The sequence below is a fragment of the Nothobranchius furzeri genome, chromosome 11 (assembly GCF_043380555.1).
Source record: "Nothobranchius furzeri strain GRZ-AD chromosome 11, NfurGRZ-RIMD1, whole genome shotgun sequence".
Lineage (NCBI taxonomy): Eukaryota > Metazoa > Chordata > Actinopteri > Cyprinodontiformes > Nothobranchiidae > Nothobranchius > Nothobranchius furzeri.
In genome coordinates, this window is record NC_091751.1 from 72,890,165 (window position 1) to 72,909,774 (window position 19,610).

Consider the following 19,610-nt stretch of genomic DNA (forward strand, 5'->3'; position numbering starts at 1 on the left):
CTTCTGCGTTTGTCCTGGCACGGCTTGTGTGTGTGTGTGTGTGTGTGTTAAAGCTGATTCTATCCGCCAATCAGAGGCTGCCCCCATTTGTAGGCATGAATATGATCTGGCCAATCAGCCAGCGGTGGGTGTGTTAGAGCAGTTCAGCCTGCAGCCGACCGCTTCGTGGCAAAAACCCGGGCCATGTGGATGCGAACACTCTTTTGGTCCAAAACAATGCAATTAAACGGTTTTCTTAAAGCAGGAACGTTTAACCAGAGCGCTCTCCTTCCTTCTGCTCTGCGTAAACCTGAGCTGATCACCTACTTGTGTGTAATCAAATGTCTATAGGGGACAAGATATAGCCATGAGGTTCACTTTTACCTCAGACCGACTTATTGCTGTTTTATGGTGAGGCTGAATCTGCGATCCGCTGCCACGCGGACCGGAACAACACATGCTGCAGTAACATGTAGTCAGGTTCATGAGGAGCCACTGGCTGGAGCGGACCGACTTTAATACGTCATCCCAAAAGAGAAGCTAATATCTTCATTTGACCTGGAATGAAAAATGTTATAAAACCTCTTAAAAGTTTTTATCACGGAGGAGGCAGCGCTCATTTCTGCCTTCAGTCTGACGGTGCGGCGTACGCTTGTTGAATCAGTATGTGTGTGTGTGTGTGGTGTGTGTGTGTGTGTGTGTGTGTGTGTGTGTGTGTGTGTGTGTGTGTGTGTGTGTGTGGTGTGTGTGTGTGTGTGTGTGTGTGTGTGTGTGTGGTGTGTGTGTGGTGTGTGTGTGTGTGTGTGTGTGTGTGTGTGTGTGTGTGTGTGTGTGTGTGTGTGTGTGTGTGTGTGTGTGTGTGTGTCAGAAGGCTGAACAATAACTTGTAGAATAATTAAAGTCATTGTGCTAGAGCAGCTTCTCTGTGGTGGACCACACCAGCTTCTGCTACAATAAATGACAATAATAATAAATAATAATAATAATAATAATAATAAATAACATTATAATTTCCTTTCTGAACTATTTCTGTTGAGTTTTAATGTTTAAACCTGTTAGCTTGTTACTGACAGCAGCTACGTTTAAGCTTCACTTCCTGTTGTGACTGAAGCTGCTGCAGCATGGAGGTGTAGCTCTCAGTCATCCTGGACATGATCATCCTGAGAGTTGTAGCTGAAGACAGCTGGACCTTTCTGGATATGTTGGAGACGTTTAGCCTCTCATCCCAGAGGCAGCTTCCACACTTTGGTTGTGGTCAGAAACAAACACACTGGTTGTGCTGCAAGTCGTCTTCTTTTCTCTCCTAAACATGTTTGTGTCTAAATGAAGGTGATGTTGTTGTTCATAGAGTTAAAATTCATGTTGAAGTTGAGATTATTTCATCCAGTAGGACCTGTGGTTAGCTGGCTCATGTTAAACATGTCATGTCTTCAAGGAATCGGGAATCGATAGGAACTGGAATTGAAACGAGGAATTGGAATCGTTCAAAATCAAACGATGCCCAACCCTACTCCTGATCATGTGACGTGTGACGATCAGCCTTTCATCTGCGCGTCTCGTTTCCGAGCAGAATGTACATGCATCAAGCACAAACCAAGCTCCACAGAGCCCCCCCCCCCCCCCCCCGCCTCCGCCCAATGGCAGTTCAACTTTTGTAAAACAGAGAAATGCAAATTTAGTGGTTTTGGTAGAAAAATTCTTATTTATGCTCGTGTTGCATTGCAGCAGGGTTAGGGTTAGGTAACCCTTCTTTACTTTGATTATCAGGTACTATTTACAAACTTATATGCAGCATAAATCACCCTAGAAGGATCAGTGCACTTTGTTTCCTCTCTTTTATTGGGTAGTTTCTCCAGGTAGCTTTTTACAGTGTGCCGTATCTGGCTGGCGTGGAGGCGGCGCTGGTGTGCAAGCCCCGTCAGGCTCCCTGTACCCTTTATTTTTTTGTTCGTCTCTCAGCAGCTCCCATCGTGTCAGAAGCTTTTGCTGAATAAGTACCACCTTGGGTGCCGAAGACTTTATGTTCTCTATCGCTTCAGCAGTAATGCTCCAGTCCAGAAAGCTCACTCTTGGTGATGGATGTTAACACAGCAGCAGACCGGTACGCGGTACCATGGCAACCAGGGAGATAACAGTAATCTCTTTCACATGTTACCAATACTTCCATGCAGACGGCACCATGAATGTTACCTTTGTCCTCCAGCAAAGCTCCTTGCTGTCATGTGAACACACACACACACACACACACACACACACACACACACACACACACACACACACACACACACACACACACACACACACACACACACACACACACATACACACACACACACACACACACACACACATACACACACACACACACGCACACACACACGCGCACGCACGCACACACACACACACACACACACACACACACACACACACACACATACACACACACACACACACACACACACACACGCACACACACACGCGCACGCACGCACACACACACACGCACGCACGCACGCACACACACACGCACGCACGCACGCACGCACACACACACACGCACACACACACACACACTGTCAAAGAGCGCTCCCTGTGTGAGTGTCACACCTGGTTTCTGTTTTCTCCACGGCCATGATGGCGGTAGGGTTTCCTTTTCAGCGCTACTCAAGTGTGGAGATGATACGTGTCATCTTGAATAGAACACCACAAAGGATTCCAAATTGAGAACATGGAGTTGTGATTGTTGGAGAGTTTCGGTTTCTTCTTCTACCTGGAGGTATCGAAACACATCAGGCTGAGTTGTGGGCGTGTTTCCACGTCAAAGAAATCATGACACCTTCACAAAAGTTGTTTTAAATGTGAAGTTGTTGCTGTTTTTGTGAACCCTTTTTAGCAAACAGCCACAGCGATGCAATGAGTGAATTTACTAGCCTGGCTGCCAGACTCCTCCTCTGTTTAGTCCTGCACAGAGGAAGGGTCTGGGAACCCTCCTATTCAAGTAACCCCGCCCCTGAGAATTCTAACCGAGCCAATCAGCGCTGAGCAGCGTACGTCACACACACTAACGCCGAGTTAGTCATAAACATGGCGACTGAAGCGGAGTTCGCTGCAGCTCTGTCCTCTGGTCTAAATGACTTGGACACGTCTTTAAAACCACAACAAGTAGAAGCGCTAAAAGCCTTTATTCTAAAATAAATAAATAAATGTTTACGTCGTCGCCAGACCACAGCTAAAAAACTACAGCGTCGCGCGGTAGTCGGCATTTCCATCTCTTTTCTGATTGGTTATTTTTGAGCTGCCTAGTCCCGCCCCTCATGCGCCTCTCTGCCTGTTAGTTGCCAGACTCTCTGTGCAGAATTAAACAGAGGAGGGTCTGGCAGACCAGGCTAGGAATTTAGCACCATAACATGAGTCTCATCAGTGCTTCTTAGGCTTTTGTGCCGTGGTTTACTTTTGGAAATGCGTTTTCCAGGAAAGATGATTTGTTGAGACAAGTTTAGAGAGGCCATCTGTTCTAACTGAACTTGTTTATCGCTTCTGGGGGTTGGTGGTGGTGACAGACCAGGCATCAGTCTGATGAACACATCAGAAATGTAAAAGAAACCTTGAGTCACCTAGCTGTGACTCCCATCCTCAGATAAATGGCGGAGGGACACGGCTGGTTGGATGTGATGCAAATTCTCTGAAAGCCTTTGGAGACGGCTTTGGTAGAGACATGAACATTCATTTCACGGTCAACAGCTCTGGGGACCCTCCTGCATTCAGCGGGCCGACTGCACACTCCCACAACAGTTGTGACATCTGTGGCATTGTGCTGTGTGATCAAACTGCTCACACTGGACCAGTCTAGGGCACACCTGTGCAGTGTTCCTGCTGTCTAATCAGCACCATGATATGCCACAGCTGTGAGGTGGGTTGGATCATCTCAGCAAGAGAAGTGCTCACTAACACAGAGGCTGTGTCCAAATTCAGGGCTGCATGCTCACGGGTACCCATCCTCGGCGTTCCTGCTGGACCGGTTAGACCGGATGTTAACAGCTGTGGATTTGGACAGTCTAGCCGTAAAAAATAGTCCTAACCCTATTTTACATGTTCGCTCTCTAATAAATGACCTGATTTTAGATCCTCCCTGTCTGCTTTTAACAGAACCATGGCTGAGTTCAGATGCAACTGTTGTTCTCACAGTTTTTTCTGCCAGATTTTAAATTTTATTAAAAGCTTAATTTAATTTAAGAAGTAGCTCTTTTATTTTCATATTTCTACTCATTTTAATCCAGTGTTTTCCCTGTGGGGGCCCTCTGCCCCAGGTGTGGTGGTCCACTGTTGATTCCGGGGTGCTCTACAGGTAGTGTTTGAGTGGAGGGGGGGGGGGGTCTATGCTCCCCCTCCTCTGAGCACCCTGACATAGTTGCTGTGAAAGACCTGATGATGCCAGGGTAGACGGCTCCTCTGATGGCGTTTCCTTGCCTTACCTTACTTGGCTCATCTGGACTCAGCCAAATATAAATTTTTATGTTTATGTGTTTAGCAGACGCTTTTGTCCAAAGCGACTTACAAGTGATAATCGGCATGTTGCCCTTGAGGCTAACTACAACAACAACAAACAACAACAACTTGACATCAGTCATGGAGAGGAGGGAACAAGGAGTGGACAGTAGAGAGGGGGGGGGACGGGTGCAGGGAGGGTGCTAGTTTAGAAGATGCTCTCTGAAGAGCAGGGTCTTCAGGAGTTTCTTGAAAATAGAAAAGGAAGCTCCTGTTCTGGTAGTGCTTGGTAGGTCATTCCACATTTGTGGAACGATGCATGAGAAAAGTCTGGATTGTCCTGAGCGTGGTGTAGGCACTGCTAGCCGACTATCCTGTGATGACCGGAGCGGCCGGGCCGAGACGTAAGCCTTTGCAAGAGGATTCAGGTAGATGGGAGCCGTACCGTCTCGGACTTTGTATGCTAGTGTTAGCAGTTTGAATTTGATGCGTGCTGCTAGCGGTAGCCAGTGGAGCTCAATGAACAGAGGGGTGACGTGTGCTCTTTAGGCTGATTGAAGACCAGACGCGCCGCTGCGTTCTGGACCATTTGAAGAGGTCTCACAGTACAGCCTGGAAGACCAGTTAGAAGGGCGTTGCAGTAATCGAGGCGGGAGATGACAGTAGCTTGCACAAGGAGCTGGGTGGCATGTTGTGTTAGGTATGGTCTGATCTTTCGTATGTTATACAGCGCAAAGCGGCATGAACGAGCAACAGAGGCAACATGATCTTTAAAGCTCAGGTGTTCATCAATCACAACACCCAGATTTCAAACTGCCTTTGAAGGAGCCAGAGATAGGAAGTCATTCTGGATTCACATATTGTGCTGTATGGATGGTTTTGCTGGGATGACAAGCAGTTCAGTTTTAGAGAGGTTCAGTTGGAGATGGTGGGATTTCATCCATTTTGATATGTCAGAGAGACAGTTTGATATTCGTGCAGAGACAGTGTGGTCGTCCGGTGGAAATGACAGATAGAGCTGGGTGTCGTCTGCATAGCAGTGGTAGGAGAAGCCATGTGATCGAATGATCTCACCCAGTGAGGTGGTGTATATGGCAAAGAGAAGAGGTCCTAGTACAGAGCCCTGGGGGACTCCTGTGGCAAGATGGTGCACGGTAGAGGATTGTCCAAGCCAAGATACACTGAATGATCGTCCTGTGAGGTACGATTCAAACCAGGCGTGTGATTTCTCTGTGATGCCCATGCTAGAGAGTGTGGACAAAAGGAAGCCATGGTTGACAGTGTCAAATGCAGCCGATAAGTCGAGCAGGATAAGCACTGAGGATTTGGCATTCGCTCTAGCTTCTTTTAAGGATTCAGTCACTGCTAACAGAGCAGTTTCAGTGGAGTGGCCCTTTCTGAACCCAGATTGGTAAGGGTCAAGCAGACAGTTTTGTGAGAGAGATTCTGTGATCTGCTTGAAAGCCGCCCTTTCAATGATTTTGGACAGAAAAGGGAGGAGAGAGATAGGTCGGTAGTTCTCTACATGATTTGGACAAAGATGTTTTTTTTAGCAGCGGTTTAACCTGAGCATGCTTGAGAGAGGTGGGAAATGTACCGGATGTCAGTGAAGCGTTGATCACATGTGTGACTGCTGTGGCTACTGTAGGAGCAATAGCTTGGAGCAGCTTAGTCAGAATGGGGTCCAGTGGGCATGTAGTAGGGCGGCTGCACGTGAGAAGCTTGGACACACAGTTCTCAGTGAGAGGGGAAAAAGAGGAAAATGAAGCAGTAGGGCCTGAGATGGTTGGTTGATGGTTTTACAGATATGATTGTGTGTGTGTGTGTGTGTGTGTGTGTGTGTGTGTGTGTGTGTTTGTGTGTTTAAACTGTTATGGGAATTTGGGGACATTTTAACTCTGTAAAGCACTTTCCTTGAAAAGCTCTTTATAAATAAAGTCTGATTTGATTTGATTTCGTCCCGCTGCTGCTTTGGCGGATGTCCTCCTGTCACCTAGCAGCGCCTACCGCATTAAGAAGAAGCTGCAGAAATGGAGCTGCTGTCTGCTTCCAGCACATTTCCTGCATGTTTTAGAGCACGAACACAGCTGATATGTTTAATTTAGTGATGAATCCCTCCTGTAGACACTAATGAAGGCTGGTATGCGTTTCAGCTGTGAGATGAAAGTGTTAAAATGACAAACGCACAGCAAGGAGATAGAATTTTTTTTTGTTTGTTTTTGTTTCAAACGGATACTAGGAGGTGCTAAAAGCAAGCTGGAGTGCCTAGTCTGGGGCAGCAGTAGCTCAGGTGGTAGAGCGGGTTGCCTCATGATCGGAGGGTCATGGGTTTGATTCCAGCTCCCGCCAGGGGTATCCTGCTGTTGTGTCCTTGGGCAAGACACTTCACCCAACTTGCCTGTGTTAGTGGTGGTCAGAGGGGCCGACGGCGCCAAATGGCAGCCTCGCCTCTGTCAGACCTCCCCAGGGCGGCTGTGGCTACAAGTAGCTTACCATCACTAGCAGTGTGTGAATGTGAGAGTGTGTGAAAGCGTCTTTGGGTGTCTAGAAAAGCGCTATATAAGTTCAATGCATTATTATTATTATAGTCTCCCTTTAAGCTAGCTTCATGACATGAGTAATTTGGGGTACTGAAAAACATACAAACGCTACTGTATTTCATACCCATCTGCGTGATATCCAGCGGTGCGTCTCGGATTTATAGAGGTGAGGAGACTACACCACACCTGTTCTCAAAATCGGGGAAAAGAAGAACGGATTTCAAGACCACATTCTTTGAATTTGGACAGTCTTTGTCACCGCGCTGAGACATCACTGGTCTTAAAATCTGACCTCAGGAGCACACAACCCCTGAATTTGGACACAGCCAGAGTCAGACAGATCTGTGAACAATAAATGAGAGTCCTCCATGACAACCCAGGGTCCAGACCAGGAAGCAGAGTCGTAGTTTAACCCACCCCTCTGCAGCTTCTGTACTGTTACCCACCCACTACCCCATAGAGACAGTGTCCTGCCCACGGCCAAAACCACACAGATTAAATATCAGGCTTAATAAAGCAAATCATGGAAATCTCATAAATATTAGAACAAATTCAACTGAGCAGAAAACTAGGAAAATTAAATGTGGGTTGTTGAACATTAGATCCATTTTTTCTAAGACTTTGTTAGTTAATGACTTGATTTGTGATAATCAGATCTCTTTGCTCTCTCTCACAGAATCCTGGCTGCAGCAAGAGGACTATGTTAGCTTAAACGAGTCGACTCCTTCAAATTATTTAAATCATCACATTGCTCGAAGTACAGGGCGAGGAGGAGGAGTAGCAACCATTTTTCATTCGGACTTATTAATCAGTCCCTTACAGATTAATAGTTACAGTTCATTCAAACATCTTATTCTTAGTTTTCCTAATCCAGATTGTAAAACTGTAAAGCCACTCTTGTTTGTAGTTTTATATGTCTTTAGTAATATCTTAGACTCAATTGGTTCTACTCAAAGAATACATAGCTCCACCCACTCCTGCCATCATACATTGGACCTTGTGCTGACTTATGGCATTGAGTGTGAAGAAATAACGATATTTCCACATAATCCAGTCCTCTTGGACCACTTTTTGATAACCTTTAAGTTTTTTATAACTGAGTTCTCTAGACATGAAAGTAGGGGTGGGACTTTAATGTGTTAATTATGACTAATTCATTAGAAGAAAAGTGATACATAGAAAAAAATCACGCATTTAATCACAGCTTGCATTTCAAGCAAGGTGGAACCTTTGTCATTGCATTATTTCCTCCTAGACCGAATATCACTGACACACACAGCAATGCACAGTGCTCTGTTAATGACTACTAAAACGGAATAAAGAATAAAAACAGAAAGAAATTGCCTTGCTTGGACGTCTTCTATCCCTTACGTCTTCTATCTTTACATTTTCTATCCCTTACGTCTTCTATCTTTACATTTTCTATCCCTTACGTCTTCTAAACAAGACTTGAACATGTTGTAGGGATCAAAGGAACAGCGTTAGGCTGGTTTAAATCCTACCTGTCTGACAGATTTCATTTTGTAAACGTACATGACAAATCGTCTTCATACTCCAGGGTTACTTGTGGAGTACCACAGGGTTCAGTGCTTGGACCAATTCTTTTTACTATATATATGCTCCCAATTGGTAAAATCATTAGACAGCATGGGATAAACTTCCACTGTTATGCTGATGATACTCAGCTATATTTATCCATTAACCCTGATGAACCTAATCGGTTGGGTAGATTACAGGCTTGTCTTGAGGACATAAAACATTGGATGACTCTAAACTTTTTGCTTTTAAATCAAGACAAGACTGAAGTTCTCATCTTTGGACCAGAAATCCAGAAAAGGAAATTGCTTAGCCAGTCACCTGACCTGAATGGCATTACATTAATCTCCGAGAAAAAAGCAAGGAACCTTGGTGTTATCTTTGACCAGGACATGTCATTCAAATCCCAGGTTAAACAGGTTTGTAGGATTTCCTTTTTCCACCTTCGGAATATTGCTAAGATTAGAAGCATCCTTTCCAGGAGTGATGCTGAAAAACTAGTTCATGCATTTATTACATCAAGACTGGATTACTGTAATCCATTACTCTCAGGAAGTCCACAGAATGTAGTTAAAAGTCTTCAGCTTGTCCAAAATGCTGCAGCTAGAGTTCTGATGAGAATTAAAAAGAGAGATCATATCTCTCCTGTCTTAGCTTCCCTACATTGGCTACCTGTTAAATTCAGAATAGATTTTAAGATCCTTCTTCTCACATATAAAGCTCTTAATAATCAAGGTCCATCATACATCAGTGACCTGATTGTTCCATACGTTCCTAACCGAGCACTTCGCTCTCAGACTGCAGGTTTACTGGTGGTTCCCAGAATATCTAAAATTAGGATGGGAGGCAGATCTTTTAGTTATCAGGCTCCTCTCCTGTGGAACCAGCTCCCAGCTTTAGTCCGTGAGGCAGACACTTTGTCTACTTTTAAGAATAGGCTTAAAACATTTTTATTTGATAGGGCCTATGGTTAAAATCTGATGTTAGCCTAGATCTGGACAAGTGGGGGAGTAGAGGGAGGTGGAGTGTACAGTCGGTAAAGACGGCTCTCCCTTGCCCTGCCTCCAACATGCCTCCATCTAAATAGGATAGGTTATCCAGAGTTATCTCTGTAGTTATGCTGCTATAGGCTTAGACTGCTGGAGGACACACTGACCACTTTTCACACTCTACTGCTTTCTTCTACAATCTGCTCTTTAACTGTATTATTTCCTGTTATTTCAGCTGTTAACTTTATTTTCTCTCTAAGTGTTTTTCTCCCCAGAAGAAGCTACAACGATGTTCTGCTGAGCTGTGGTGGCCTCATGGAGGGGGCCATCGACTAGCACACTGCTGCTAACCACTAAAACATTCTCCCTCTCCTGATAATAACTTTTTGTTGTCCTTGACGTTGGATGTGCTACTACTAGTTTACCCGTTTAATTATAGATCCACTAGGATAAATACAATAAAGTTTATCTCTCACCAAATAGAATATTTACTAAGACATCACAATGTAACCATAGAAACGCCACCTGGTGTGTGTGTGTGTGTGTGTGTGTGTGTGTGTGTGTGTGTGTGTGTGTGTGTGTGTGTGTGTGTGTGTGTGTGTGTGTGTGTGTGTGTGTGTGTGTGCTCGCTCTGTCTTCTCCATCCCCAGTGAGTCGTGGAGGATGGCTGCTTATACTGAGCCAGGATTCTCTGGAGGTTTCTTCCTGTTAAAAGGGAGTTTTCCTCTCCACTGTCGCTGCATGCTTGCTTAGTATGAGGATTGCTGTAAAGACTCTGACACTAGTCAGTGACTCGATGCAACCCAATGGGTTATTGGCTCAATGACCTGACCTGTATTAGAATGTTTACTGTGTGAAGGTCCTTGAGACGACTCTGGTCCTGACTTGGCGCTTTATAAATAAACTTGAATTGAAGGTGATGGGTCTTTAATGTGTCAGATCTTTGAGTTCAGCTCATGAAAAAACAAAAACATGCATACTTTGTTCAGTGCCAGTAGGGAGGTAGGTAGACAGAAGAGCAACAGAAAATGGGTAAAGATGACAGAATAAAGAGAAGCATGTCAAGCAGCAGGAATAGACCTACGGGGGGTTAGACGGCTGTTTCTGCAGCTCAGACTGAAGCCGAGTGGCACCAAGGTAGTCTGATTACATTTCTGATGTTGTTAATGTGCTGATGAATCGTGTCTAAGGGCAGCTTGACACGTTTCTGTTGGCTGTTGTGCAGTAAAGATCATTTTCCTCTTCAGGTCATTCACAAGGATATTGCTCTTCAGGCCAAAACATTTCTGTTGTTTCTCCACTCCGTCTTCCTTCAAACCTCGTGAGAATATTCCTGAAGCTGTGCTCTGTCGGGCTGAGGTTCTCTACATTGTTTAGGCTACACCCTCTCCATGTCTGCATTCATACATCATGTGATGCTGCTGCAGGTCTTCAGACAGTCCTGCTGGACTAATGTCAGAACCTTCTGCCATTCGTCTTCGGCTCTTCTACAAAACATACCTGACTGAAGTGTTTATGCTGTATTAAAACAATTAGCTCGAGCGCTGCCCACTGTGGGACCAGCTTGGATCCAGGTGTGGTCCTCTGGTCGGTGTTTATGCTGCTCAGGGTGATGCTTGATGCCAGACATCAACACCACATCCAAACAACGAGCCCGCCTCTCCACAGCAGGTTAATCATGAGCTGGGGCGTGTCACCGACAGCTCTCCGGCCTCAGTCTGAACTCCTCTCGCTGGGCACTTTGTTGTTTCTGCTTCACGCTCTGGTCTCCATACTCTGATGTGTGGCTCTCAGCAGAGTGGTCTGGATTATGCTTCATGTAGACGGGACAAAAGCTAGACAAGCTGATGATGTAACAGTCATAAGTCCCAGCAGCCTTTAGCATCAGTAAGAGGACACGAAGCAAAGATGAGTACAGCCACGATGGAATCGGCTCTGGGATTTTATTCAAGATGAATTAAAAGCCTTTGGAGACCTAAAACATCCAGAAGGTGGACAACTAAATAAATGTTCTAATACTGGAAGCACGACTCTGGCAGCATGCTAGGTATGTACGCTGTGGCTAAACATCCTCCTCTCATCAGAAGAGCTCGCCAGGCCAGCAGACGAGCTCAGCATCTCCCACTTATCCAGAAGGCCGTGCTTGTTTCACACGGCATTCCCACCCGAGTGCCTTTCTGGGCTAGGGTTCTGGAGAGCTGCCAGCGTACCGGGCTCCAGAACCTCTGATGCAGACTCCAGCCGTGTTGGTCGTGTCCAGCTTTGTGTGGACTTCTCAGCATCAAAGACACGTTTCTAGTATTTCATCTCTGTTCCCTGAGAAGATCATGTCTGCAGTGATAAAAGCTAAAGGGACATTCTGCACATAACTAGTCAGTGTAGCGTAATGGTTGTTGGCTCTTTTATGAAAGAGGAACCATTCTACATAATAATCTGGATTATTAATTTTTAACAAATCAATAACCAAATTTTATAGAGATAAGAAGACTCAAAGGTTGTTTTCATCGATAAACTGACGATCATATCCGTCTGTGTTTCAGTTCAATGAAGAGACAAGTTTGAAATTTAAGAGATTTAATTCTTCAATTTAAACCAACGATTTGAAATGAAAATCATAGGAAAAATAATCAACATTGGCAACCTTGTTGGACAATCTTTAACAGTTGATATTCTAAGCTTGCACAAATAGACCTTGTGTTGGATGTGCTAAGATTGAGAATGATGGAATTATGAATGCGTGCATGCAGGTGTCTGAGGTTGCTTCAGGGAGAGAGAAGGTGAATCTGAGTGAAAAATGATGTTTTGTAATTAAACTTTAGTTCCTATTAGAAAACAGCATCAGAACGCTATCTGTTGTGTTCTGCCTCACCGCACTTGGGACCCTCTTTAGATCCGGACCTCGGAGGATGTTTCTCCAGATGACACCTTGGCTGGCAGAGAAGACGAAGGTGTGCTGACGGTCCAGTCCAGAGTTGACCTCGGTACACGTTGATGAAGCGTTCGGCAGATGCGCTTTCTCAAGTTTAAATTAACTCAGAAACCAAAAGACTCTGGGACGAGTCTGCGTTAGCTGGTTGCATTTCAGCTATTCTGTCTGGCTTGACAGAAATAGCGTGGTGGGAGAACGAGAGCCGGCAGGCTTCTTTCCCCGTGGCGTTCGTTCCGCACGTCCGCTCTCTTTCGTTCCCACTCTCGTTCTGACTCTTAACAAAACCACTTCTCTTCCCAAGCAAACTTGTTGTGCGTCAGAGCAAACGTGTTATGAGTTACTGTGGATACGGACCTTTGTGAGCAGGTGTGAAAGTCATCGCTAAACATCTTCAAAAACATTATTTAATTAAGTACTGATTCATTATAGTTCATTATGATTACCCAAAGCATAATAATCATTCATTTGATTAAAATACATTTATAATGAGCAAAGTGATAAATTGATTATTTAACTTTAATAATAAAGAAAGTTTAAGACTTTGTTTTATTATTATGACTAGTCTGTGGAGAAGTCCTTCTTCTGAAGAGCAGGTGTTTAGATGTTGTGGAGTCCTTCAGACTTGCTGTCGGCTCGGGTCTTAATCTGTGGGTGAAGGTGCTGCGTGACCCAGCTCTGACCCAGCCGGGCAAATACGACCTTTGGCACAGAAAACCCATACTTCCTCACTTTACATCACCGTCTGCTGTAGGAAACGTGTTCAGGCTCCGTGAGCTCATGCTAGTCCTCACTAGAGATCGGCCCATGTTCTCCATGGCTGTTGCCTGCTTTCATGGCTGATCTGAGCATTTTCCACCTTATTTGATTGCAAAAATGTCTCTAATGACATCAGTGGATGCAAAACTTCTCTAGCTGAGTCAGTTTCTAACCCCGAATTTAACCGGCCGTTGAGTCTTAGAGAGGATCTACACAGTATTAAAATCATTCATTTAGCCATCGTTAATACAACTAATCAATCAGTGATTTTCAAGGATAAACAGCTGCAGAACTAAATGTTACACTTCCGTTTCATCCCGGGCCAGAGTCCAGCCGGGATTTCCCGACTCCTGCAGAAGTTGTGGGCTGTTTATGCGTGTGGTAAGGACACGAGAACCTGTCTGAGATATGTGTTGGATTGCTGTTTGAAGACAGAATCAGTCAGCTGTGGTTCTGTTTGGACTTTATTCACGAGCTAAAAAGGTCTGGTCCAAATGGACTCATCTACACCGATCTGAGATTTTAGGACACATCTGGCTTTCTGCAGAGGGTACAACCCTGTTCATGTGAAGGCTTTGGAGGAAAACGAGCATCAAATGGCTGATAGTCATTTTCTGATCACTGTTGATTATTTCTGATGTCATTTATATGAACTGTGAAGCTTTAATGCCACGTGTGAGCACAGACGTGGTTTTCCTCTTGACTAACGTGTCTTCTTCCCCCACAGAGAGGATAATAGACAGCATTTTAACTGCCACCAAAAATTACGGACTTGGAGAGAGGTTGGACAGGTACTGGCAGCTCGGTTCGTCCTCGCCAACAGCCGGTTTTGTTGCTGCTGTCTAACGTCCCGCTGTCCTTCCTCCTAGACTCAGCTGTAAAAGATGCATCATAGTGGGCAACGGGGGAATCCTGTATAACAAGTCTCTGGGCACACGCATAGATGACTATGATGTTGTAGTACGGTAAGCCAAGACATTCTGTAATTCACCTGAAACGCTCACCTGGATCTCAGCGGTCCGCTACAGCTGGTTTTCCAGGAGCACTCTTAGTAGGCCGGACCGGTGCAGCTCGGCCCGGCCGCTGTTCCCGAGGGCACGGTTCCATACGTTCCCTCTACTTTCGCCCCTATTTTTAGTCCCTGCTCCGCTGAGGTACCTGGCAAAGCTGAGTCGGGCCGGCATCGTGACTCTGGCTGCTGATTGGCCAGGGGGCGGAGTCACTGGTTGCTTTCTGTTTTCTGCATATTTAATTTAGCAGATGTAAACATTTCATATCTTTGTAATTGTAGCCTCCGTCTCTTAAAGACACATCTGAAAACAACAACTCTACGCTATCACTGGTCTGGCGGTCAGCTGCAGAGCCACCCGTCAGAAGACTCGAGCTAAGTTTGACTTTTTAATCAGATAATAAAAATATGACTCAAATTCGGTTTAAGTTCAGATTGACATCAAACGCATCGTTTAGATGAATAATCTGCTTTTGTGGGTTGATTAGTGATGTCTGCTGTTGGACAGCTGGGATTTACCTCTAAGAATTCAATCAAACATTTACTTTATAAGTTAGTTTGGAAAAAACTCATTTTGGGGTGAAGTAAAATGTCTTGATGATGTTGGTCATTACTGGAGCCAATCAGCACCTGTCACAGGTGAGTTCACCATGTTGAAGGTCCCAAAGGTGATGCAACACACTTCCAATCCTTCAAGTCACAGATGAGCCGGCTGCAGGGGATGCTGATGCGTCTCTACTGTGTTTTTTGTTGGCAGGCTGAATGAAGCCCCAGTAAAAGGTTACAGCAGAGATGTCGGGACCAAAACCACCCTGAGGATCACCTACCCAGAGGGAGCCATCCAGAATCCTGAAAACTATGAAAAAGACTCTCTCTTTGTCTTTTCTGGATTCAAACCGCTTGATTTCAAGTGGTTCAGACAGATCGTCTTTAAGGAAAACGTGGTAAGGACACTTTAAACTACTTCTGTTCATGTTTAGCAGCTTTCCAACAGGACAACTGCGGACTGATGTGATGAAGTCCGTCTGCACGTTACGACTAGAGGCAGACTGGTACTGGTTTCACTGCTGATCCCGGTACGAGGCGGTCGGGGTCCGCCCATGGCCGACGTTTGGGACTGATATCTGGATGCTTGGCACCTCATCAGAATGCTTAATAATCACCAATCACTGTTGACTCTTAACTTAATCACTGCTCAGTGTTGAAGTCAAACATTATAACAAGACTAATAAAGTGACCAAGTGTGAAACATAGAAAACAGGAAGAAGAGAAGTATCAGCTGATGTTTCCGAGCATGTATGAAGCAGATGTGGCTCCTCGTCTGCAGCTACTGCTGCTTTCCTGAAGAAGAACAGGGTGAACCCAAGCATGTCTCCAGAGGCTTCTCAGACCTAGGTCTGTAGGCCTGTGATCAGTCTAGGGGTTAGCCTGGACACAGATTTGTCTCCAGTCTAACAGATAGACGCCACCGTGATGTCCTGTTTGGTTTTTCATCTATGAAGAACAAGGCCTCATCCTTCAACATTCGTTCATCTGGAATCCGTTATTCACGCCTTGATTACGTCTAGGCTTCATTCTGCTAACTCTTCTGGTGGGTATGAATGAGGCTGTGACTGACCACCTTCAGAAGGTCCACAGCGCTGCTGCCAGGTTCCTCACTGGAGCAAAGAACTATTGTCACTTCACCCCGGTTCTAGCTGAGCTGCACTGGCTCCCAGTGACTTACAGAGTGAAGTTCAGAAATCTTCTTGTTACTTACCAAATCGTACAGAACACGGCTCCCGGTTAGGGTTAGGTTACCTAGCAGAACTCCTCCGTTCCTACATTCCCTCTAGCTCTCTGCGCTTGGTGGACAAACTCTTGCTGTGTTCCATAAATACGGTTCAAGACTCGTGGTGAACGTAGCTACGAAGCTTTGGGCTAGCCTGCCACTCTGGATTTGTTGGTCCCCATCTATTGATCTGTTTAAAGCTGGTCTTAAAGCCACTGCTTCACCATGGCGTTTGGTGCTTGGTCCTATGGACAGCACCGCAGCAGGCGTGATCATCTACACGTGTTACCGTTTAGCACTTTCTCTCTTAAATGGATGTTGTGTTTTTATGTTGGTTTTAGCACATCCTAGTTGATTTTACTAAAGCTTTTACTGCCCAAGTCCATCCTTGTCAGAGCACCTGTGTGTGTGTGTGTGTGTGTGTGTGTGTGTGTGTGTACACACAGGTGCAAAGTATAAAGTTTCTCTATGGTGTCCAGTAGTGAGTGGGAGGGGCCACAGACCTGCCCCAAAAGGCGTGTGGAAGATGGAGGGGTTCGAAGCCTCACAGATCCAGAGGTCTTCCTGAGTCATGGAGACCCCAGGGAGACCGCCGCCGGAGAAGCCCTAACCCCCTCAACAACAGCGGCAAGCCCCCAGGCCCGCCCCAGAGCAGGCTGGGCTCAGAACCCAAGGGTGCCCAACCCCGGTGAGGACCCGCCATAGCCCGAGGGTCAGTAACCCACGACCCAGCACCCAGGCTCCAGAAGAGGTTCTTCTTGAAGAATGGGAAAACATCGATGTTGCAACATGTCGCCATCTTGTTCATTCCATGCCTAGAAGACCCGGCGCTGTCCCTGGAAACCACGGTGGTCGTGCTAAACACCAGCTGTAGTAGTTTTAGTTGTGGGGTGGATTCCTCTGCTTCAAACCAGCCCGGTGAACGTTCTGGGAACTGGTCTTTTGTTCGTTGAGCTGCTGATTAAACTCCTACCTTTTAAAGGGGGTGTACTCGTTTATGCTGAGCGCTGCATGTTTCAGGCAACAATCTGTTTACTGGTGGATTTCCAACGTTGGCAGAGACCAGTGGCGCCGCTGTTCAAAGACTGGCTTCCTGTCTTCATCGTTTACGACTTAGACTCATCAAAGACCAGCGCAGTGGAAACAGAGGAGATGGTTGTCTGTCTGGATGTCCCTCCTGGGAGGTTCTCCACAAACAACAACTCATACCAACTGGATTTGTGCGTCTTCTTTGGCTGAATGTGAAACAGGAAGTGTTTAACCCGGCGTGGAGGAGCTTGTGATGCTGCCGCATTAGTGTCCCTTTAATAAAGTGTATTTACAAACATCCCATAGTAATTCACCTGACGGTGTGGGGTTAAGGAAACTAACAGGAAGTTCTATATTTATTGTTTCTGCTGAATTACTGGGACCATGAGGGGAAAGGCGTGTCGGCGCCAGCCAGCCTTTATCAGAACAGGTGTGTGTCGCCCTGAAACAAGAAGAAGAAAAGGAGACGACGCCAGACATCCGAGCGTGGGGGTGATCAGCAAGGGCGCTGAAGAGCAACCTGTCGGGGTGACCGAGGTGCCAGTGAGGAGCGCGGAGGCCACAGCAGTCACCTGCCCGGTAAAGCCAGAGAGAGGGGCGGGCCGCGCTGGAGAGCCGTGACCCCTGGGCTCCTTCACCTCCAGGACCCTGAAAGCTGCTGGACCCGACTCGGAGCGAGATAGCAACAAAGCTGGCATCCCGCTGCTGCGGCCGCATGTGGAGCGGTGAGAGGGGGTAGTTATTACTGGGATGCCACCTTTGTTTCCTCATTAGGAGCAGAATACTAGACCTGCTGCTATTTAATGAGTTTTTAGACACGTAGGGCTTGTTTGTTCTTGATTATGTGACTGGAGAAAACCTGAGTATATATGGCACAACTGAGCTGACTGGAGTCTCTTTGTTCTTCAATCACTGGGTCTTCCTGACTCAAGCAGCGTGTTTGTGTGGGTTTGAAACCTTTCATACGTTCATCAGGTAGCGTCACGCCGTGCTGCGCTGTCCTTTCAGGTGCACCATCATGAATACGTGGGTGGCCACATGGGAAGTGAAGCACCTTTCACTTGCCTCTTGTGGTCCCAGCAGCAGCTGGAGCTCTGGTTGTTTCTTTGATGGCTGAAGGTTCGAGTAATCCCGGGATGTGAAATGATCCTTCTGCTCTTCTGTGGCTTTTGAGCTGCTTAGAGTGGAGTTCACAAACTACACCTGTAAGCTCTTATAATCCGTGATCCACACATCCTAACGCTCGTACGCTGCAGATGCAAGTATTACAGAGCTTCCTGAATCCCTCACGACCGCTGTGGTCTCTGATTACTCTCTGACTCTACCGTGTCACTCGGCGTGGAAGTCTGGCTGCACAGACGCGGCGGTCTGCCTGACTGGCTTCGATGCTGTTTACACGTGCGCTCAAGCACGACTTCCACACTCGGGGATAATGGTTTTCTCCTCCTAGTTTCTTAATCTCAGGTTTTGCCTTGGTTCAGCACTCACGCTCACAGTTAATGCACATGTGGCCACACTTGTTTGTATATGTGGGTTATTTTTAAACAGGACCAGTGAAGGATATACAGCCTGTGGTAAACACGGGGTTTGGAGGTGGCGTGCCGGCGTTCCATCTCTCCGGTCTGTTTACAGGAGCTTTCCCCGCTCGCCTCGCTCGGGGTGGAAAGATAAATGATGGATGCCGACAGGTTGAGGAAGAGTACTTCTCCTTTAATAGAAATCCAGCCAGGGCTTCTGACTGTGAGGTACTGACGTGAGGCCAGCGGGTAAAAACCTGTGCCAGGAGGAATAGCTGAAATAGCTTCGAGTCTCTCATCACAGACACAAGTCCTCCGTGCACCATCTAGATGTGAGTTAATAATAACCGAGAGTGTAATCTAGGAATGTAGACGGCTCTTATTTTAAGCCCAAACATCTGTGAGGAATCTCTAAATAGCATGCAGTCATAAACATTTACACACACATAAACAGACATTTTGAACATGAACCAGTTGATTAACACAGTGTCTCGATGTTGTTGATTACCTGCGCTTGTGTTTCAGGAGTGAATCTGCTCTTCTCGTCTCTGAGTGGGGCAGAGGGCCCTCGGTGTCCTAAAAGTCTGAAAGAGTCTTTAACAAGTGCAGAAAATGTCCTGCTGGGCTAACATTTTATATTCCTGGAACATTTCTGGTACATTCAGCTTTTACTGCCTTCTGCTCAGTGGTCATGATGCTGACAGCGTGCGACATGTGACCTCCGTCATCAGACTGATGTAACCTCAGCTTCTGACCGCAGAGAAACAATAAAAATATGTGAGCCAAAGTTACGACCCCGACAGGAGACGTGAAGGAGGGCTAACATCAGAAATATGACAGTGGAGATCTAAATGTGTTTATCTGTCATAAAAGCTTCTTAAACCAGCGAGCCAACGGATGGAGAGCATCGTGAAAGTGATGCCCAAGGAAAAGGAGACTAAAGGTTAACGTCTCCAACATGAAATCACCTGGTTTAAGCCTCGCTTAAACGTTTTACCAAACTAAAGGCGTTTTTAAATGCACAGTTGATAAGAGTCTAAACTAGAGTTAACCTTTAAAATAACGCTCCG

The 19,610-nt window shown here is 46.0% G+C and overlaps 1 protein-coding gene across 5 annotated transcripts in view; it reads left to right on the forward strand.

Moving 5' to 3' along the window:
• Nucleotides 1-19,610, forward strand: part of st3gal3b (ST3 beta-galactoside alpha-2,3-sialyltransferase 3b) — a 107,934-nt gene that overhangs the window by 56,456 nt on the left and 31,868 nt on the right. For all 5 annotated transcript variants that reach the window (XM_054737245.2, XM_054737242.2, XM_070541842.1 and 2 more), the window contains 3 exons: nt 13,942-14,005; nt 14,084-14,179; nt 14,981-15,167. In XM_054737245.2, the coding sequence (XP_054593220.1) occupies nt 13,942-14,005; nt 14,084-14,179; nt 14,981-15,167 (347 nt within the window). The remainder of the gene's footprint in view (nt 1-13,941; nt 14,006-14,083; nt 14,180-14,980; nt 15,168-19,610) is intronic.